Source organism: Zootermopsis nevadensis, unplaced genomic scaffold, assembly GCF_977971745.1.
Source record: "Zootermopsis nevadensis isolate Lab colony 2312 unplaced genomic scaffold, Znev_1.0 Znev_ptg000010l, whole genome shotgun sequence".
NCBI classification, from domain to species: Eukaryota; Metazoa; Arthropoda; class Insecta; order Blattodea; family Termopsidae; genus Zootermopsis; species Zootermopsis nevadensis.
The window spans coordinates 15659685-15679979 of NW_028259142.1; the positions used below are offsets into that span (position 1 = coordinate 15659685).

The 20295-nt window shown below is 35.9% G+C and overlaps 1 protein-coding gene across 4 annotated transcripts; it reads left to right on the plus strand.

The window, feature by feature from the left end:
• Positions 1-175: 175 nt before the first annotated feature.
• Positions 176-16656, plus strand: LOC110828995 (DDB1- and CUL4-associated factor 11). Of its 4 annotated transcripts, none has more exons than XM_087346615.1 (11): positions 176-432; positions 4121-4232; positions 4719-4820; positions 6079-6238; positions 7152-7298; positions 7828-8009; positions 8253-8345; positions 9203-9449; positions 12114-12245; positions 12961-13067; positions 13405-16656. In XM_087346615.1, exons 1-11 carry the CDS (start codon positions 320-322, stop codon positions 13597-13599), a joined length of 1590 nt encoding a protein of 529 aa, XP_087202741.1. In that variant the 5' UTR covers positions 176-319; the 3' UTR covers positions 13600-16656. The 4 variants fall into 4 exon arrangements, with proteins under 4 accessions (XP_087202741.1, XP_021917949.2, XP_087202743.1 ...); XM_022062257.2 differs by having other exon boundaries at positions 177-432; positions 12114-12269; XM_087346617.1 differs by lacking the exon at positions 176-432 and adding an exon at positions 443-570 and having other exon boundaries at positions 12114-12269.
• The last annotated feature ends 3639 nt before the right edge of the window (positions 16657-20295 follow it).

Consider the following 20295-nt stretch of genomic DNA (forward strand, 5'->3'; position numbering starts at 1 on the left):
TCAAAATTAAGCGTATGTCAATAATCTAAGGGTGGGTGGGGAATTTTGAAGGCTGAAGCGTAGTTGACCTTCTTACCAGCTAGGCTAATGTCACGCCGTTGTATTTACTTGTGAATCGCTCACAGGGCGCAGCATAATAGACACGGAGCTATGTCGCCTACTAATAGCATTGGAGTTACGCGTGTGTTTTAATCTGTGCTCGTGAGGCTTGTGTGAGTTCTTACTTTGCTCTGAAAAGTGATTTGTTCGGCGTAATTATTGTAGTGTGTATTCCATAAGTGCTTTTACATTATATGAAGTGTTGAATATTTTCATCTGTATGGGAACCTCTACTTCCAGAAGAATGGACGATAGTGATTCTCGATCACGATCGGATGATAGTTCTGATCAAGATTCTGACTTAGCTACCATCTTGCAATATCTTATACGAAGGTTGGTCGTTGGGGAATGGCGTTTCATTCCTTGACGTGTACATGTAGGTTTATTAAAGTTCGAAGTACAGCAGTGTAGAAACTGTTGCCACCTCGCTATGTTATATATGAGCCTGTTTAATCGGTAAATGGCAAATGTGTACGTTTCATTAATAAAATGGGAAAGATCAGTGGCAATGCTGTGTCAGTCACCATCTATAAAGCATAAAAGTACATAACTTGAAATATAGCAGTTATATTTTATGTGTAGTCGTGTAGTTATTGTTTCATATTTACAAACAACACTTCCGGCGCTAAATAGTGATGTAGAGGGCCAACATGGGCCTTTGGGAGGATTTCTCATCTCCCACAAAAAAGTTTTAAAAAGTAAATCCACACCATATTCAACTATATCACCATTTTTGAAATTATTTGCTGTGTAGAAGCAATTTAAAATTCTTTTAACAGTTCTTTTTTCAATAAATCTAAAAAATAGCAGGTACATAAGCTTGGTTAAGTAAATAATTGTTGCTACTGAGTAGAAACCTATTTGGAAAATGTGTAACTACAGGAGGAAGGTAATACATTGAAATTTTAATGGTTGGTTGTAGTCTCAGTGTAATAGATTTAGTTTGAAAAGGGCTTGGATGTCTGTATGCAATGCTTGAGAACAGTATCAAGTTTGAGCCAGACGAGGTTAATATTTGGGAACTTTACATGGTAGTTTTTAAGTAAAAACTGTTGGTAAATGTAACACTGTTCATCAATAGCACATGTAGTTTGTAATTTTGCAATAATTGGGAAGTCTCTATTTTTGCATTCTGTGAGCATGTTGAATTCAATTGCTTTTATATGTAACCAAATTGTTTAGCAAACGTTCTGTTTTAGTTATTTTAATATGTATTCTTTTCTTCCATAGCCTATCCACATGTTTTTTCCCATGATTTTTATTTCAGGGGAATAGAAATTTGTAAGTGACTGTTAACTCTCATGATGCCAGTACTAGAAATGTATAGTATTACTAAGTAATAAGAAAGTGTTTGGGTTTATTTTCAGGATATTTACATTTATCACATATTCCTGTTGGAATTTAAAGTTTAAATTATCCTAAAATTGATGATCTGGCTGAGTAAATGATATGAGTTTTTACACATGTCTGAACGTCTGTTTAATGGTTCCATAACCACAAAATGATAAAAATAGGAACTTGAAAATATTAATAAGCAGTATGTGTTACAAGCACTCTCACAAACCTATATAATAGGTTGGTTAGTTTAGGTTATTATGGATAATGCTGGTGTTTTATTATCTGGTAATATTTACAGTATTGAATCCAAAATACCTGTTGGTATATCTTTATGTTGCATTGCTGAGTTAGAGGTATATCTCTTTTTACAAGATGTGATATCTTTTCAGCATATACCAGCCCATATATGTATTTGTACTTGCATTTGAACAATCTTTTGTATTTCTACAGTGGGTTTGGTTGAGAAGCATAAATATGAAACAACTATTTATGTTAAGTTTGTTGGTAGTTGATCTTGAATGTGCTTGCTAGAAAATCTAGTACATGGACACTATAATTTAAGCTTGTCCACATCTGCTCTGTCATTTTACTTTAATTTAAAAGTTACTGTGTATTGCAGTTAAAAACACTTGTCACGTTCACTGCTACATCTGTTCCATGTTATGAAAATAAATTTAAACCTGATTGAGATGGAAATCATGCAAACATTTTAACTATAAAAAGTTACAAAACCATCTTTGAAATGACTGTAGATTTCAAAACTCCATAAAACCAAGAATAGCAGTTTAGAGTTTGAAGTAAAGATGTAGGTATAGATATGTGCAAACAACTTTGTATGTGGGTGACATCACACTTCTAGAAATTGGTAGCAATTCTACTAGTGATTCAAAACACATTTTATCTCTAGAAGTTAATTGCTTGAATAAAAAATATAATATTCTTTGTCAACAGGACATTCATGTAACTGACACTATGGGCTCGACTGCACAAGTTGACCAGAGATAAATTTTTTCAACATGGCATGGCCAAGATTTCTACCACATTCGTTACAAGCCATTTATAATGTTCACTCATGTACCATGTAGTTTGCTGATATATATAAAAATATATGTGTAGTATCAGTGTTTGAAATTAAACTCATAGCATTTCAGTATACTGGTTAAATATCCTTCTTCATATTTAGGGGTCTTTGATATATGACTTTGAATTTTGGTATCAGCATATTCACTACACTAATAATAGTATTCTTGTTCATCTCTCTGGTCAGTCAGAGCTGTATTTCTTAGCTAGTGGTCCACAGACTACTGCCATTCTGCAGCTTAATTTGTGGCAATCTGAAAATTCTGAACGCAGTTTCTAATTGTCTGTTATATGTACCTCATGCAACTTCTGTAGTTAACACAGTGTTGTTATTTGAACAAATGAATAAGGTACACTGAATTAGTATTTTCCAACCAGTGGTCTGCAGACTGGCAGCAGTCGACCACTTAGTTATGCTGCACCATAAATTGTAGTTTGCTTAATAAGTGAGCTGGTATCATTGCCTTTGCCTTTGCCTTTTTATAATGGTTCATTTCTAAATTGTCCATTTCAGATATATATCACTGTTACAACATCTAATACTGCTATTTTTGTAGAGCATCTAGGTATTATGTGAGTTAACTGTATGATTTATTAAAGTATGTGTTGGGAAAAATAATTTACTCTTCCAGCTAGTTTCTTCATAGAATACCTAGTTATTTCATGAAGTAACTATTTGAGGACAGTTTAAATGTAAAGTAATGAGGTTTTCAGTATGTATTTTATATATTAACTGAGGTTAGGTAAGATTAGAGTAATTAAAACTCACAGGAAATATTACAGAACAAGCAAAGTTAAAGTAATAAGCTAAGATTTTGTGAGCTAACATAACCTGATCTAATCTAATTTAATCTAATGTGGGCATTGTAGTCAGTATATTTTCACACTTTCCCTGACTAAAATGTAGAAACAATAACTTCATTCTACACATAATCTGCTCTTGATTAGTCATGGATTATCTATTTAAAGTATATAAATGTGGTCGATTTCATGAACTATCATGTTCAGTTAATGTATTAAATATCTAGGTATTCTGTGAAGTAATGGATTTCATACGCTTAAACAGTAACAGGTGAAGTGCAGTGCGTCTCTGTGCTGAATTTTATTATAATATAGGAAAAGCACACAGGTGTGCATAAGAAAGTTTTCCTGTATCTAGTTCATCCTAATCCTTGCTATATTCATTAATGGATTTGGTTCTGTTTTTACATTTTGTTATGTGGTATCTGTCGCATCGTTGATCATATAGTTCACACACACATTCGGGTCCTGGTTCGTGGTAGAGTTTCGTTTTACAAATCTTGTGGTGAATTTTATTATTGTGGCATGTAAAAGTATAATAAATTTGTGTGTCATGTAATTATATTTTGAATGAGTAAATTAACTCATTAAGGACCAATGGTAGCTACATGCTTTATAACTGCATTTTGCCCACAGAGAGTATTTGTGGGTTTCATATAATAGTGATTATTTTCTTAAACAGCAATAACCAACTGATCTTTGTAATGGAGTAGTGCTGTATTTTCTTTGTAGTATGGGCAACATTTTTAAATATTACAAAGGGTTAATGAATGGTGAGAATTTTTTATCTCAATATTTTCAGTGGTCAAGTCCACATTATTTCATCTGATCGAGATGACAGTGAAGATGAATTTGTGGCTGCTGCAAGTCCACCCAGGATGATGGATTTGCGGCCTAATACAAAAGAACTTGATGTAAGTATACATATTTTTATGTGATATCATTACTTACATACTTCTGCTATTGTTATGATGTTCTGCCCACGACTAAATAGCTGTGTATAAAAAGTGATGAGTAAATAAGCATCAAGTTTCTTAAAAAGAAAGTTTTTTGGAGTCTTATTGCTCACTGACTTATGGTCGGTTAACAATTTTCTCTAGTAGTCTTGTGTACTAAACATTATATACCACATCATAGTGATAAGGTGTATGTAATGCATATAATATGTCTTTCTGCCTACCTTTCTGTAATTCTTTACAGGGTATGAGTGACAGTTTATCAGACTTAAAAATTACAGTTTTATCTCAGCATCTTCACTAGTCTTCCAGCAAAAGATTCTATTAATATGAAAGTTCATTGTAGTAAGTGAGATTTGACAATGGGCTTTGAAGATTTGCAACAACTAATGAAGATTTACAGAGATTGTGCTTTTTTGTTGTAATAATTTTTTTTTCTTACAGAAAAGTGAGGTTAGCTTGGTCACTCAGCAAGCATGTGGCCTTGTACATTCCAGTGGACATGAACGTCCAAACTCCATTGCAGCAATGATTAATGCCAGGGAGGTATGACTTAGCATAAAAGAAATTTCAGGAAGATAAAAAAAAACATGTAATTTGACAGTTTAAACTAAGAGGGTCAAGGAATGGCCATTGGGTCAATATGTCCTCCAAGAGTCTGTGAGTAAAGACAGTGAAAATAATTGAAATCAAGGAGCAGTACAGTGGGATAGTTTCTCGTTATCAGTGTGTGTTTGGATTCAAAGGCTTTTCAGATTTTCTTGACACAAACCTTGTATTTTGTGTACTGGATTAGGCTATGGACATCCCTATTCTTAATGATGATTATAATATTAGCCCTAGGTTTTTAATATTCCTGAAGAAATAAATAATGTGTATTTCTGCCTTGACTATCAAACAGAGCGGTGCATGAAATGAGTCCCTATTTAAATTCTGCACAAATACTGTTGTAATCACTTAATGGTACAACTCTGTGTGCATATAAAGGCACCAAGACATGGATATTTGTCTGTAGTGGAATATTGTTCATTATGATAACCATTTTGCTGTACAGTTTCAGAAATGAATGTGTATGTCTGTAAACACTTGATTGCACCTGTGTTTTGTGATCTCCTGCTAGGCCCAGCAAATGTAAAGAGCATCTTTTCAGTCCTCATTTCTTAAGCTTCCAAACAGTACTAGTAATGTGTTATCTGTACCAGAATGCACAAAGTTTCCACATGCTTTCTTTGCTCCTTTTGATTCTGAATGCTCTTTGCCAGCATACAGAAATGCACCCTATCACACATACTGTGCAGGCATTATGATAAGTATCATCCTCACAAGTATAGCAATCAATCATGGATGATGTAGAACTTACTTATCTTAATTCTTATATGAAAATGGAGCAAATTGCAGTCCATTTTAAGAAGGTTACTTTCCACAATTATAAATATTATTATAACTCAGATGCATGATCATATGTTTTAAACATTTTCTTTCTTATTTTCTGATTTGTTTGTTGATCAGAAACTGATTGTTGACAGAAAAATATAGTTCCAAATACTGGGCCTTGATTTTGTCTCTACACATATTATAATTAATTAATAAATGGAATGTGTAGCCTACAATGTATGTTAGTGTCTCTGCCTAGGGTGACTTCCTTGCTAACTGTCTGCTGTGTTTGCCTGACGTGTTTACGTTCACTAGATACTCATAATGAACAAAGTACAGTACCTTGTTCGTATGCCAGTCATAAAATGTGAAAGTGGGCAAGCATAAATATAAGGAGGTTGTAGAGAAAGGCCTGTGTTCCGTGTTTTAGATAGGGATGTTTGGCCGAAGTTCCTTCACCCGAGGAGATTGCTGTAAGATCACCAACAATTACATCCCTAACAAGATGAAGACTGTAGCTACATATCACAGTAAAGCTTTTTGTGGGACATATTCAAAAGATGGCAACTACTTTCTGAGCGCTTGTCAAGGTGAATAAAGTAATTTTGTAAAGCCATCAACTTCAATAACCAGTTTTGATTATGGATGGGTTGCATTGCTCTGTTTAGTTCTGTTAACAAACTCAGTATCTTATTGTGCTTTGTCAACAGTTTTTAGGGAATTATTTTCTTCACTGCCATTACGTGCTAATGACTCACTGTGAAGAGTGACCAATGCTCACGTGACTGTCGCGCAATGTTAGTGGGCTTTTAGGAAATTATCTCGCAACTACTTAGCAATGAGTACAGAGGTAAATTTATAATTTTTATTCAAAATCAGTGATGTAAGAATTACGATTTAGTATAAAAATCAGTATGAGAAACATTGTAAAACGTTATAAATAATAGTTTTTTAAACTTTTTGACTTACTGGTTTCAAGAGTGGCGTTATTCTGAATCGGCGCAAATCGAAGTTTACCCATACTTGTGAAGTACCAGGATTAAAATTGTAACTGACCAAGCCCCTAATTGGAAGATGCTGAGAAATACATTGTGTGTGTGTGTGTGTCTCCTACTAATTATTGACATATTTTAGAAACCTTAACTATACTGTCCTCATTCTTCAAACAAGTTAACCATGGGTCTCACATCCACACTTTGAGTATAGTTGAGTGCTGTGTTCAGTATGTTGGTTACTTGGTTACATGATGAAGTAATCAGACATTTCTTCACACTGATATGTACATGTAAATTTATTAATTAATTAATTTTCAGAATTATGTCAGCATCAGTTGCTTAAGATTTTTATCTTGTGCTCTACTCTTAGGAACCTAAAACAAGTTGAAAGAAAAATGAGCTTCTGTTACTGAGTATTAAACTTTATTCTCTGATGACATTATGGTTGAGCCATAATTATAATACTACCAGTTTTAAATCTAACATACTGTATGCTGTTTTTCTGTAGATCGTAACCTGAGATTGTATCATACTACTGAAGGCAAGTTTGAACTGTTCAGAACAATTCAAGCTCAAGATGTGGGTTGGAGTGTCCTGGATACAGCGTTTAGTCCAGATGGAAACTACATTGTTTACTCCAGCTGGTCCGAATGCCGTAAGTTTTGTCTATCTTGAATGATTAACTTCCAGTGAGTTTTGCTGTTTTCATTGTTACAGAGAAAGAATGAAGCAGGAAGTGATTTGACCAAGTAGGTCAGTGTATTGGTATATTCAAAAGGTGTCCCATCTCAATCTCAGGTACTAGCTAACAACCTACCATAGTTTATCATATTTTCCCTCAGCCTCCCCATGAAAATTTGAGGATAGCATCTTCAAATAATCCACAACTATCTTCTTACAATTCTTTATCTACTTACCATATATGATCATATGAAATAAACTAGACTCAATTGGGACCTGGCCAAAGTCTTTTTGAAGGTACCTTCCCAGCAACCACCTGGATTGAATGAGGATAACTGTGAAACTTTCGGCTGAAATAGCTGATGCAGTGGTTGAGATATGAATACAAGTTGGGTACTCCAGATTGTGACTGAGACATATTAGTGCCAAACCAGATACATATATTTCATAAAATCTGTGTGAAGATTAAGGATAGCCTGTATTTTGCCTTATGTATTTTGCAGTTCACCTCTGTCGACTGTATGGAGACTCAGAAAATCAGGATGCTCTTCCACTATGTCCTGAGGAACGACGCTTTTGTATCTTTTCATTAGTGTTTTCATCAGATGGGCGAGAAATTTTGGGGGGAGCCAATGATGGTTTTCTCTATGTGTATGATAGAGAATGCAACCAAAGAGCTTTAAGAGTAAGTGCGCATTGATATAATATCATGTTTGATCTTCTGGGTTGTAGCACCATGTTGTCTGGTAGAGGTCGACTAATGTTTCAGAGGTCTGTCTGTCATCAGCCTGATGATGGAAGCATCTCATACTATATGGCACCACAACCTAGAAGGTGGCCATCTAGTAACATTTTTGAGGGCACTCTTGAATTGAAATGCAAATATTTCTTACCAGTAGACCTATATTGTTGTTTTGTTCTCTCACAGATAGAGGGACATGATGATGATGTAAACACAGTTGCATTTGCTGACAGCACGTCACAGATTTTGTACAGCGGTGGAGATGATGGCTTATGCAAGGTACATGTGATTGTTGTGTTTCAATTTTTCCTCCTCCTTTCCCCCCACCCCAAAAAAAATCCTCACCAAGTATGAGGGCAGATGGTTTTATTTGACATAACATATGGAATCAATACATTTTACAGAATAGTTTGTGCTAGTGTCATGATGCGTTGTCTTGTTAGAAAAGTAGATAGTTACTCAGCTGGTGAGAAGAAATTAATTTTCTGCATTTAAGGAACCTGAAGTTCTGTTACTGTGTTCATAGAAGACAGTCATTGATCCCTGTCCTGTTCAGTCTAGCCTCCACCTTCACACAGCATTTTGTTATGAGTACATTTTGATATTATCCTTGCATCTGTGAAACTTGTTATTTAGGTATCAGTGTTGTATGTGAATGTGATGGATAGAAACTGCCATGTCATTGAAGAAAGTGCAAGTCACTGTGTAAGATATTTCATTTTTGAAGAAGTAGATACATTCCTTCTTCTGTGTAAAAGCTTCCATAGTGTTTGACAAATGATTGTAATGTGAATCATGATACTGTACAGTGTTTAAGTGAAGGGTGTAAGCAGAGTTTTACCTAATTTCTTGGTCCATGTAAAATAATTATTATTAAAAATGTATATACTGTACTAAAATGGTATCAGGTAGCACAATAAACAAATTATGCATACTCATTTTAGATGTTGTCTTCTTTGTTTTCACACTGTGCAGTCTTGTAGTCTGAAATGTTGGTATCCACATACAAGACTGTTCAGTGTCAGAAACCAAGACTGCAGATTAGATTTTCTCCATCACAATTACTATAAATACTGTAAACAATACTCTGTAACATGAACTGTCATAATATTGTTATTTCTATTGAATAATTTCAGGTGTGGGACAGGCGGACTCTGAGTGAGTTAAACCCAAAGCCTGTGGGTGTCCTTGCTGGCCACATGGATGGTGTAACATATATTGATCCTCGTGGAGATGGCCGTCACCTAATTTCCAATTGTAAAGACCAGAGTATAAAACTGTGGGATGTGCGAGTGTTTTCTGGGACAAGTGGTCAAAAAAACACCCGCAAGGCTGTTGCTGATCAGACGTGGGATTATCGGTGGCAAAAAGTACCTAAGAAGTGTGAGTTGAATTATTTTAAGATATTGTAATAAATTGGTGTTCTCCTTAGAAACAAAAACAGGAACTTCAATGAATTTTGGAATCCATATAATATTTTTTAAAATGTTTGCATCATTTCTATTTTTGTGCAGAGGAGATGAAAATTCAATTAGTCCAACTTCTAAATTATTTTAATTTTTTGATGAAATTGTTCTTTGTTAACTCTACGTATTGGGTCGACGTCTCGGGACGTTCTGGCATTTAAATCGAGGTCTACTGATCGGCATTCATTGATGTTCGGCTGTAAGCCTAATTTCAAAAGCCCATAAGTATGGAAAGAATAATGACTGATATATGATGTATGTAGTTGATCTGGTGTGGAAAAAATGCTCTTTCTGATCATGTAGTGGCAATGTCGCATTCTTGGATCTGTGATGGCTAGTCTGTGTATGAATGCGTGACCTAAGAGGTTACACAATCTTCCACTCAACACTGTGGTGTTTGTTTGTGGAGGGAAGATAATCATGCTGGCAAGTCTCAAATGACAGCGATAACTACTGCAGCGAAGGAGAGAGGAAAAAAAAATTATCTGAAACGGTCAAGGGGCTCCATAATACGAGGTGCGATCGCAAAGTTTCCGGACTGCGCCTATAATAATAATAAAAAAAAGTACAATTATCTCAGGTATTAAATTCATCCATCACCCTTTGAAGTAGTTCCCCTGGGAGTGAACACAACGATCCCAGCGCCGCTGCCAAGCCTGGAAGCATCCCTGGAAATCTTTCTTTGTCAGCCTGTCAAGCACCATCTGCGATTCTGCCTGAATCTCTTCTATCGTCTCAAATCTCCTTCCCTTTAGCTGAATTTTCATCTTTGGGAAGTGGAAGAAGTCACACGGAGCTAAATCCGGCGAATAAGGAGGGTGCGGGATGACGGCCATGGTGTTTGAGGCCAAAAACTGCCGAACTTTGAGGGCGGTGTGCGCTGGCGCGTTGTCATGATGCAGCAGCCAGTTGTGGTTGCGCCATTTTGCCGGCCGCTTCCGTCTCACATCTTCACGCAACCGCCTCAGGACCCCACAGTAAAATTCAGCATTGACCGTCTGACCTGCAGGAAGAAACTCCCTATGTACGATCCCCTCCTGGTCGAAAAAACAGATCAGCATTGACTTCACATTGCTCTTGACCTGTCTTGCCTTCTTCGGTCATGGTGACGATGGGCTCTTCCATTGTGAAGATTGCTGCTTCGTTTCCGGATCGTACCCGTAAACCCAGCTTTCATCACCTGTGATAACCTTAGAAAGGAAGTTGGGGTCGGTTCTTGCAAGATCTTTGAGCTCCTGACAAACGAGAAGTCGAATCTGCTTCTGGTCCTCAGACAGGAGCCTTGGCACAAACTTGGCTGCGATGCGTCGCATGTGGAGTTCTTCCTTTAGAATCAGCTGACAGGTCCCATAGCCTATCCCAACAATGTCGCACAAGTCGTTGATGGTACGACGTCGATCTTCGTGAATGGCCTGCCGAATCTTCGTAACATTTTCGGGCGTTGTGCTCGATGATGGTCGTCCAGAACGCTCGTCATCATCGACAGAGGTTCAGCCATTTTTAAAACGTGAATGCCACACAAAAGTTTGTGCACGACCCATTGCGGACTCCCCAAATGCTTGCTTTAGCATTTCATAGGTTTCCGTAGCCGTTTTGGCGAGTCTTTGGCAAAATTTGATGCACACGCCATTCCGAAATCGCAGGAGGGTCGGTGTAATGCACTACCAAAACGCCCGTAACTAAGAAACAAATGCTAATTTGATGATGCCGGCTGGCACACTGATTCACTATGAATGTAGGCCGCACCCCCTAGCGGAAGAAGCTCATACTACATCCGGTTCGCCCGCTATTGACACAGTCTTGAAACTTTCAGATCGCACCTCGTATATCTATACATATGCCGTGGTCATGTATCGGTGTGTCCCAAATAACAAAATTTTAGCATCCCTATACTCAGAAGAGTTCTTAGAAAGAGACGGTTATAACTGCTAAGTATGATGCATATATGTGGCCTTCAGTTCAATGTCAGATGATAATCTGCAGTGCCGACATTTTCTGACTCGTACTTATGACACAGGGAAGAATGCTAGAGCCTCAAATACATTGCGTAGTGTGCTGGAAACGCTAGAAAACGATAGAATCTATTTATTGGTGTAGTGTTGTGTTTTGATGACGTTTCAAGAACTGTCATACGAAACTCAACGTCTAATCGACTGCTTCCATTGCTCACACACAGGATGTTCATATTATAATGTGAGATTATAAAACCATCTTTTAACAGGGTTTCAGTGAACAATTGATAATTATATGTTATATAGTTCAAACGTTATGATAAATAAAGTGTTTTAGAGCAAAATTTAAATGGCCATTCAGACGCAATTACCGCTGCTCGCCAAGCACTGCGGAATTTAAATACCCGAGCTCTCTTTTAGTTGTTGAACTAATCTTGTTTTGTTCTGAGGAAATTTTGTCTGTTTAACCTGCAATAAATGTTGTCAAGTAAATTAGATTTGGAACTTCATCATTTTATCATTGTGGCAAAGAGTTGAAAATGATTGTCTCCTTTAATTGAAGACTTGTTTGTTAGGTAAGTTGTAAAAAAATTTGTTAATGTTGATTTGTGTAATAAATATTTTGGCAGTGAGCAACCCAAAGAAAAACCTGGAGGGAGACACATCTGTGATGACATACCGAGGTCACTGTGTACTTCAGACTCTTGTGAGATGTCACTTCTCACCAGAGTTCACCACAGGACAGCGTTACATTTATACAGGTTGTGCAGCTGGGAGAGTAGTCAGTAAGTATGTTACTGGTTGTATCACTTTACTTGATTATGATTAAAAAAACTGACATAATATAATATTATGACATTTAAATTAAGGCCTCAATGATAGTAAAGGTGAATTAACAGAATCTTGACTTTTTTCAGTGATATAGAGTGTTTGAAAGTTATTGTTTGCAGTTAACCATGATCTGCCAATATTGCCAGTGCCAGTGTTGCCAGGTTGTGCATTACTATGTAACCACAACTGCACAGTGACTTTCCAAATGCACTGTAGAGCTGAAATGATTTTATTGTGGTTAATGACACAACTTATACCATATTTGACCTCCCAGCCCTCAGCCCACCTTGGTAATAGTAAAACAGTCCATTTTAGTGATGGTTCAGCTATGAAGGAGGTGGGCTGTGTTTTCACTGGTGATTGGATAACTAAGACATCAGCTGATATGGGGATGTAATGTGTATTCAAGGTTTTAATTGAAATTTGTTACCAAATTAATGAATAATAATATTTGTCTGCAATATAACACTCACGATACACATGCCAACCTCATAGTTCTTATCATATCTGGCTTTGCCTGATTTAAATTTGACCATATCATAGCTGTTCTTATTCCAGATGCCTCTCAATTTATGTATCATTTGTATGTTGGTGTTACCATGTTGTTTTATATATGTAACAGTGACTACTTTTTTCTTCTTTCAGTTTATGATGTCCTTACGGGTAAAGTGCACAGTGTGTTGTCTGGACATAGGGCTTGTGTTCGAGATGTATCGTGGCATCCGCACAGACAGGAACTCATAAGTACATCGGTAAGTTTTGCTCTGTTGTATAAAAGTAATATCAGAAAATTGATCTTGTATTATGCAAATACTAATTCACTTTTGAAGGTAATTTCCATTCACTTTTTATAGAGTTCCTTGCTGTTTCCATACTGAGGTGGGTATGTATTATCAATGTGAGAAGATAACCTTTGCTTCTGTAGGTACCAGGCCGAGCAATTAAAGCAGGGCATAACAGACATTTCTTTGGATAAGGAGGCAGACCAACAATTTAAGAGCCAGCAACAATTTGCCAGTTGAGAAACACTGGTATAGAGAATGTATGCATGTAGAATACTGTTAAAAAACATCATTTTTTGTTTGACAGTGGGATGGAACACTGGGGAAATGGACCTACTCAGGGAAGACAAAATTGGACTTGGAGGATGAAGATGTAGATACCTTATACCCATCAGACCAAGGTTCAAGAGGTCTGCGCCGTAGCCGTCGTATTGCCCAACAGCGGGAAAGACAGCAAAAGCTACAAGATGCCCCTGAACAGAAACATACGACAAGCTTTTGACTCATGTGACCAGTGAACCAGGTTAGAATGACTGAAGCAATCTGGTATCTGTGAAACATCCAAACATTTGCTCATAAGCAGGATGATGCAGTATTGAACAGATGGTGTTTCCATGGATGTAAGAGTGGCTGTATAGCTACTGCTGCTTGTCGAGAGTGACTTACCCATTTACTAGTCTGTACTGTGTAACTCCAAATAGTTACCTATCATAAAAACTGCACAAGTTAATTTTTGTAACAATGCAAAAGCTTGTTTGTGTTCAAGTTACAGGTTGTTGGAAATATATTTGTGATAATAATTTGTATGAGATTACAGAATATGTTGGGAGTGTGTAGTGATGACTAACTCCAGTCACCACTCATAAGTGCTGTATTTATTTATTTGTGATTTGTTTTTTTGTGGAAGGCATATTAAATCAACAAAAAATTATAAAGGCATAAATTGACTTCAGTAAAGTATAGTATGTGGCTACTAGTTCAATAAATTGTCTGCACTGACTTGCTGACATGGACACAGTTTTTGTTTTGTACTTTTGACTTCAGCTGACTATGAGGTAGCATCATGTTTGAAAGGGAAGCCACAGTTTGTTCATGAAAGCATCATCCATAATAATTCTGTTAATACAGATATAATTTTCTTTACAGGATTTGGTTGACAACATAGTTGTCGTGTTCAGTTATTTTCAGAGAAAAGTCATCCTGACCACTCATTTCCCCTAATTTAGGCGTATATTACTACTACTTTTTAATTAGTGTTGTGCTGTGACAAGTTATATTCTCCATTATTGGATTGCAGAATACATTTCTCCTTCAAATGTTTAAAAGAAATGGTTTATGTTATTTCTTGCAAAGAATATTTATGTGATTTCCTTCAGGTTGTTGCAAAAAATTGACATTTCAGGGGAGAATTGTTTATACTCTCTAGATTAACACATTACATAATTTATTTTAATATGAAAAGAATTTCAGATTAATACATTGATTTGTTACCGAAATGTGGAGGGCATGCTGGTCTAGAGTGCCATTTTGCGACTGTGCATCTGTTGCAGATTTTACTCATGCCTTTTCTATCCTTTGTAAATATAGTAAAGGTGTGGAATACCAGTTTACCTCCATAGTAAGGAATCCAAGCTGCTGGTTCTCTTTGTTGACCATGATCTTTGTTACAGTCATAATGAATCCTATTCTTTAGGCACTCCCACTTCAGAATTGGATTCCTTCACTCTCACCATGCGGACAAAGGTCAGAAAGACCATAAATACTGTAAATGGAGGTGTTAGGATGAAATAAAAACACTTTGAATTTGTTTAGTTCTGTGGTTCAGGGAAACATGCTAGCCTCATCTTGGGATTGGTGTCAAAGTTTTTGCATGGTTTCCCCATTTCTTACCTTTGACAGAATGAGATGTACCACAGTTTACAGTCCTTATTAAGCTGTAAGTTGTCTGGCAGCCATCACATTCATCATTACCAGTGGTCAACAAATGTCTCATTTTACCAGTGAGACAAAAGTTATAATCGTAAGACGTATCTTCCAGATACAGGTACGGATCATTCAGACAGTGTGTGGTGCTGTAATTTGTTTTCTACATCCCGATTTTTGAACATGTCATTGTCATGTTGACAGAGACCTTTATTCCATGCCAGTTTCAAACTGACTTCGATATATATGGAGAAATCAAAAAAGAGTGGGAGAAACTATTAATGTGAAAATCAAAACTTATGCATTTGTTGACCTTCATTTTTCATACGTCATGGATGGATTTGTTGAGCCCTGATCATCACCCTTATTTCAGGAGTAAATTGAATGCATCCTTTTGGGTGCTTTTCCTTTACAAATGGATTCCTTCCTACCAGGTATGCAGAAGTTGGAAAAACTATGAAATGCCATATATACTTGCTTGTAGGTTGTATTTGTCATGGCACCCTAAAATATTGTGGAATGATCCAGTTTGCATAAAAGTTACATGTCATTTTGTAAAATAAATTTTGTTTTAAGGTGAAATATGACTTGAAAAGAAGAATTTTTTGTTTTATTTTCACAAGACCTCCCAGTTATTTACTATTTTTTATGATCATAATATCATGTAAAATATGCTTTTGAATGTTACATTTAATGTGTCATGAATGAGAACAGTATTTGCTGAATGTAGGTTGCACCCTCATGTTTTTTGACTAAAACTATGATTTTAAAATTTTGCCTTACATTCAGGTGTTTGGAATACAGTGATCCTTTTACAGGAAACTGAAACTTAATGTACTGGTAAAAGGGCCCAAAGACATACCTAAAAAATCTTGGAAACATTGGAGGGGATGAGAAAAAACTGACTGCCATGGCTGTCAATTTTTTTTTGTCTCATGACCTTCAGAAGTGTGTTTATTTTTATATGCTATGAATTTAGAATATTGTGCTTTTCCTCCTGGGTAAGAGTTACTTAAGTGTAAGGTCAAAATCAGACCATCTTTTGATTACTGTGCTGAGGAGTTAGTTGCTTTGAATTCTTGGATAGTGTATGTTCAGTAAAGAATTATTGGTACAAAAATGTTAGGTTTAAATTGCACAATGATTACATGACTTGGCAAAGGAAAGGCCTTTGTGTAATTGTTTGGTTTCAGCACCTCTGCAGCTTTATACCCAAGGTGACATATAATGTTATGTTAAAGTTTAATTTGACTGGAGTTAGCATCTCAACATGCTTGTTAATACTCTTTGTTGAAATAATTTGTTAAAAAGTTAGCTGTATCCAAATATCACTAAAGCTGGAAAATTGTGTGATTTATCAGGTGTCATAGGAAAATACTTCATGATTTCTTGGAAGGAATTGCATCACATCCATTAAAGTCATTTTCTGTTATTTTATGTGAAAGAGGTCAGAGTTCTTTAAAATGTCCTCTCTCTCTCTTCTCTCCTGTTTCTTTCTGTACATATGAATCAGCATTCTTTGTTTTGATATAATTGGAGAATGACTTGTTGCTGTGAAATACAAGGGACTTACAGAGGGCAGAATTTGTAATAATTGTTTTGGATATTACATGGAATAAAATTGTAATGAATATTACCGACATAATATTTCTTGAACTTTGACCACATTTAAAATATTTTAGCTATAAGCACTACAAACATGATAACACAGAGGAAAACTGAAATATAGAATAACTGGTTCCAAGTAGTTGTAATATTTTAATACATAAGACACTTGATATTCCATTCATCTTCTGACATCTCAGTATAATTTTGTATTTGATGTTCCACTGCTGTTTGAATTCAGAGCAGGACATTCTGATATCGGTTGAAATTTAGTGTATTGTTTCAGTGGCATGATTTCAAAGGACCAAAAAGAGACATTGTTTATGCCATAGTCTGCTGCTGGTTAGAATTTCAGGTTATGCTTTTCCTCATTTTTATTCCTATTATCCTCTGCTTGACACAATAAAAAAACATCTATTGCAAACTTTGTTGCATGGATTTCACTTATTCATAGATGGCTGTCTACTAGGTGGTAGCATGATGTAGTCTGGTACTCTACTCAAGACTTTGTGGTGCTACATACCAAATGACAGCCATCTCTGTACTCACTGCCATGAGAACCTCAAATCCTACTCACTTTCTCATGTTTGTTATTTAATTTGTGAATTGTGTTTCATGTCATAAAAGCATGATTAAGTTATAAATCAGGTTAGCTTAAGCAGTAATACAGCTGACTTCTATCTGAAAGTACCATAAAACCTTACTAATTCATATCCTCTGTAATGGGGTTTCTCAACTTGTGGTCCACTGATGAGTTTTGTGCATTCTGCCTTTAGGCTATTATATTTATTGTCAGACTGCGACACTGTGTGATGAAACTGCATAATTTGTTTCTGATATATTTATTTAGCAGTGCCTGTCACTGTGAGCATCTGTTCAGAATGTCAGTGAAGATCTAGGACATGTCTCACTGATGAACACTTGGAGGGATGCTTGCAACAAAAATTAAACCTCATATTGAAAGGCTGCTCAAGCAAGAACATTGAATTAAATTGCCAAATAGTAACTGATTTCTTCAGATAGTTATTGAGTAATGTGTGAGCCTGTTTGAAATAGTAGCCTATGTTAGTACCATTTTTTTATAAATTTCCATGAGGTTTCAGTAATTTGCCCTCATTTGTAACATTGCAGCAGCCCAAGAGTCTGTGCCCTGTCTTTGGAAATGGTTGAGAACCCCTGCTGTATAATTTGGACTGCCTTTTTTGTGTATGTACTTTATTTACAAATAATGCAGATTTTTTCTACATGGTAATACAAATGTGAGTGCACTGTTTGAACGTTGTTTTTCTGTCATTTTGTTAGTGGCAATGGTTATGTGTATTTCAGGTTTGGTTTGCCTTCAGAATGTTATTTTCATGTTAGAAGTTGGACACAGTGTTATGTAATTATGGTATAGTCTTAGACAGATGCTATCTGTTGCATGTCTGTGATACTGGATGGGACAGACATTTAATTGATTCTGTTGATGTTCTGACCCAGATAACTTTCAGTCTGACCTTGTCTGAAGATTGAAAGTCGTCTCATTAGAGTGTTGTGAAACACCTGAATAAGACATGAGCTAGAGACTGAATAATTCAAATACAGGCTTTGTTGTTTATATTTCTATTTATTTATTCATAGGAGGTTGCCTGGCATGGCAGGATAATAAAACAATGCCTTGAAATATGGATTAGATCTGTGCTCTCACCTCAGAAGGCTGTTTTTATGATTTGTGTAATTTCTTTCAGTTAACCAGTTTTGTGTAGCAGTCACTGTGGACTTGAGCCCAGGAATTATTTGGCTGCTCTGCCTGAGGTTCATGGTTTTCTTCAGTCTTCTGAGGTTAATACTGGGATAGTACCTTTAAGTAGGCTACGACTGCCTCCTAAATTCTAATGTGCTCTCTGTTCTTAATGGTCTTGCAATTTCTTACCCTCTGCACTGACAGGACTGTGTAAATTCTTAATAGTAAGTGTGTAAAGATTTTTGTCTTGAAAACTTGATTTTTGTTACTTCCTTTTTTAAACTTGCACATTTGGCTTTAATATGCATGTCTTTTATTTTCTGGGTAGAACTTACATCTGTGTTCCTTCAAATGCTTCAGTCTATATAATGAAGCTATAAATTATTAATTGCATGATTTATTTTTCATTCCTCTGTATAATCTTCACTGCTTCAGATTTTGTTGGTTAAATTTGTTGAATATATTCTCAGAAATTCACACCCCACTATATTTATAACTGTCAACATGTGAACAAATTTTTAATACAAAATTAGTTGGTGTCTTTATAATCTACCCACATACAAACTTTGACACACTTAATTCTAGTGGTCTATTATTTATCACCATTAAACAAGTTTTATGTAGGTTTTGCATAACAGCCATGCTTTTTTGCATTCTCATACACACATTTTTAATATCTTTTATGTCACAAAATTTCAAAATTGTATGTTAATATTGGGTAGCCTGCAGTGACATGATATTTATACTGAGTTTCAGTTTCTTCGGAACTTATTGGTGGGGGGGAGGCACCGATTTGATATAACAAGGCTGTCAAGGAAATTAGGTTTAAAAGGATGATTTTTATGACTAGTTTTATCTCTGTATCTGGAGACCTTGCTGTATAATTATTGCATGTATTTTTTAACATACTGTAGTTATTAGGGAAACCTGTTTTATTACCTTATGTCATCACCCATACCAGAGCACTCTTTTATTATAATCGATGTTTATAGTACTACTTTGCATGTGTCAAAGAAGAAAATGTCTTAAAAATTTAAACGTTAAACAATTATATTTGTACTGCTTAATAAAAATAATGTCTTAGTAGGACTGTTTTTATTCTTCAGAGGTCTGTTACTAACTAATTATATGGGGCAAAGACCTTTGGAAGCTAAAAGTTGTTCAGTGGGTCAAGAAATTCCCCATCTTTATGGAATGTTCATTACTGGGTTCACAAGAGCCTGCCACTGGTTTTAGCCCTGAACCAGATGATTCCAGATGGTAAGCTGACACCGTGTTTCTTAGAGATGCAATCTAGTATTATTCCCTTGCCCATGCCTAGGTCTTCCAAGTGATTTCTTCCATCAGGTTTGCTGACTATATTTTGCATGCATTTCTTATGTCTCGTTTGCTACATGCCTGCCCATGTCATCCTCCTTAATTTGAGCACCATAAAAATATTTGCTGAAGATTACAAAGTAAATTCCTCATTATGCAATTTTTTTCATTCCTCCTGTTACAATCTTAGATCAAAGATTTGCAAGTATTTAATATTAAATCATTTCCTTAACTGTGGCATTCAGATCATTCCAACTAACTGTGTATTTTTGCCTTTCTGTATTGTATTTCTTCTCCAGCAGTCCACACCTTTATCTGTGTAGCTTTCTTTGACAATAGGAGGAAGTTCGTGGTACAAAATGTTGGGAATTTGTTGCTGTATTACAGAAGTCAGCTGTTAGAGACTGTTTCGAGGCAACTAAAAGTTTGTATCACTACCACTAGTTATGTGTATTGCATTCTTCTGCTTATTTTACATACATGTTCATAAATAAGGAGTTAATATGACCTTTTTTTATCCAAAATCATTAGATTACTGGACACTCAAAGTTTTGGCGTACTTCTCTTGAATCGTTCTGTTTTTACGAAATGTTTCAATAGTTGTGGAGATATTAATGTGTTTGTGTGTGC